The 1,747-nt window shown below is 44.2% G+C and overlaps 1 protein-coding gene across 1 annotated transcript; it reads right to left on the bottom strand.

The window, feature by feature from the left end:
- Nucleotides 1–250: 250 nt before the first annotated feature.
- On the bottom strand, nucleotides 251–1,303 carry GPR1 (G protein-coupled receptor 1). Its single transcript, XM_010157644.1, has one exon. The coding sequence runs from the start codon at nucleotides 1,301–1,303 to the stop codon at nucleotides 251–253; it is 1,053 nt and encodes a 350-aa protein (XP_010155946.1).
- Nucleotides 1,304–1,747: the final 444 nt, after the last annotated feature.

The following is a 1,747-nucleotide window of genomic DNA, read 5'->3' as shown; positions in this document are numbered from 1 at the left end:
CTGATCAAAAACCCAGTCAGAGCAATTCCACTTATGGCAACATCTTTCAGTTTAGGCTGCGTGCACCAAAAGTACACCACACCCAAATGATGTGTCCTTTAAAAACCTTTCAAGGAAAGCAGCAAGTGCAGTTAAGCCAGCTGTTTACATAAAACTGTATATGCAATGATGCACATCTGACAGATGTGAAGTCAAGAATACCTCCAAATCTCCTGTCAGCCGTTTTGGGGAGGGATGGTGACAGGAGCAGTCACTGTGCAGTTTCACAGTAGTGCACAGGCGCGTGGGTGTTGTCCGAGCTCCACAGCTGCTCGCTGACAGTTCCTGAGCGGCTCACCTCCCACAGTGCCAACTTTAGCACCTCAGAGACTGTTGTCTTGACCTGTGCCTGGAACTTTTTGCTAATCAGAACATAGAGGATTGGATTGAGGCAACTGTTGATGAAGCCAAGGCCAGTGGAGAGGGGAATGCCATCCTGCAGTAAGTCATGCAAGTTGTCATCGTGGTGAGCAGAGAGCTCCACAATGCTGAATATGTGATATGGTGTCCAGCACACAAAAAAAGCTACAACTACAGCAATGATGGTCCAGAAAAGCCTGCTGGAAGTCAATACAGTTCTCCTCTTCACTTTGGCAATCAGCAATGAGTAGCAAATGACCATAGTCACTAGTGGAAAGAGGTAACCGAATGCAAGCCTCACCCAGATAAGAATGTGATGTGTCAGCAAAATAAGTTCTCTGTCATGCACATGGAAGTTGTTGTAGCAAACGGTGACATTGTTGAGAACTGTAGCTGTGTCTCTAAAGTATAAGGCAGGGCCACCAATAATTGCAGCTGACATCCAAATGATCCCACTAAGAATGAGGGTGTTCCTTACAGTCCGATACTTGTAGGAAAAGACTGGGTGGACTAGACGGATGTAGCGGTCAAGGCTGATGAATGTCAGGAAGAAAACACTGGCAAACATATTAAGTAGTGCAATGAATGAGTTCATTTTGCAGAGCCACTTCCCAAAAGGCCAGTGGAAGCCCATTGCCACATATGTTATGTAGAGGGGCAGGAAGAGAACAAAAATGAAATCTGCAATGGCCAGATTGAGGAACCAGAGTGTGGACACAGATTTATCCCACTTAAAGCCCATAAACCAGATGACGATGGCATTACCTGGCACTCCCAGCAGAAATGCCACGCTGTAAAAGGCAAGGGAAATCATATGGGCAATGCTGAGGGAGGCCTGGGGTGGCTCATCTTCCTCAGACAGGTCGTAGAAATAAGAGTAGTTCTCAAAATCTTCAAATGTCATGTTGCACAGTTGCTTTCTGGGGAAGAAAAGAAATGGAACAGTCAAAGAAGAAATGCTTTGCTGCACTGCAAATAGTAACCTGCAATTCCTCTAAGTTCATGGTCATAAAAATACCCAAACATTGACTTAGTTTCACATATCTATCACTTTTTAACTGCCAGTTGCTAGCACAAAGCTTGTGGAGCATTTTGGCCACAGGCATTTCAAGAAACGCTCAAATCAGGTAACAATGGAAATCTTCAGGGACTGTTTTCCTTGCATTTGTTTCTTAACAGAGAGCACTGAGCACAGTATCACTGATAAACTTCTGGGAGACCAGACTTCAGTTTTACTGAAGTGTGATTTTTCTGTTCTTTTCTAGTCAGGTTCTATATTTTACTGCTGTGTTCCTATTTGAAGCAAGTTTTATGGACTATATCTGTCAGAAATCAGAGAAGCACCAAG

The sequence above is a fragment of the Eurypyga helias genome, unplaced genomic scaffold (assembly GCF_000690775.1).
Source record: "Eurypyga helias isolate BGI_N326 unplaced genomic scaffold, ASM69077v1 scaffold32388, whole genome shotgun sequence".
NCBI lineage: Eukaryota > Metazoa > Chordata > Aves > Eurypygiformes > Eurypygidae > Eurypyga > Eurypyga helias.
The sequence above is the reverse complement of the archived record's forward strand: the minus strand, read 5'-3'. Positions and strand labels throughout refer to the sequence as shown.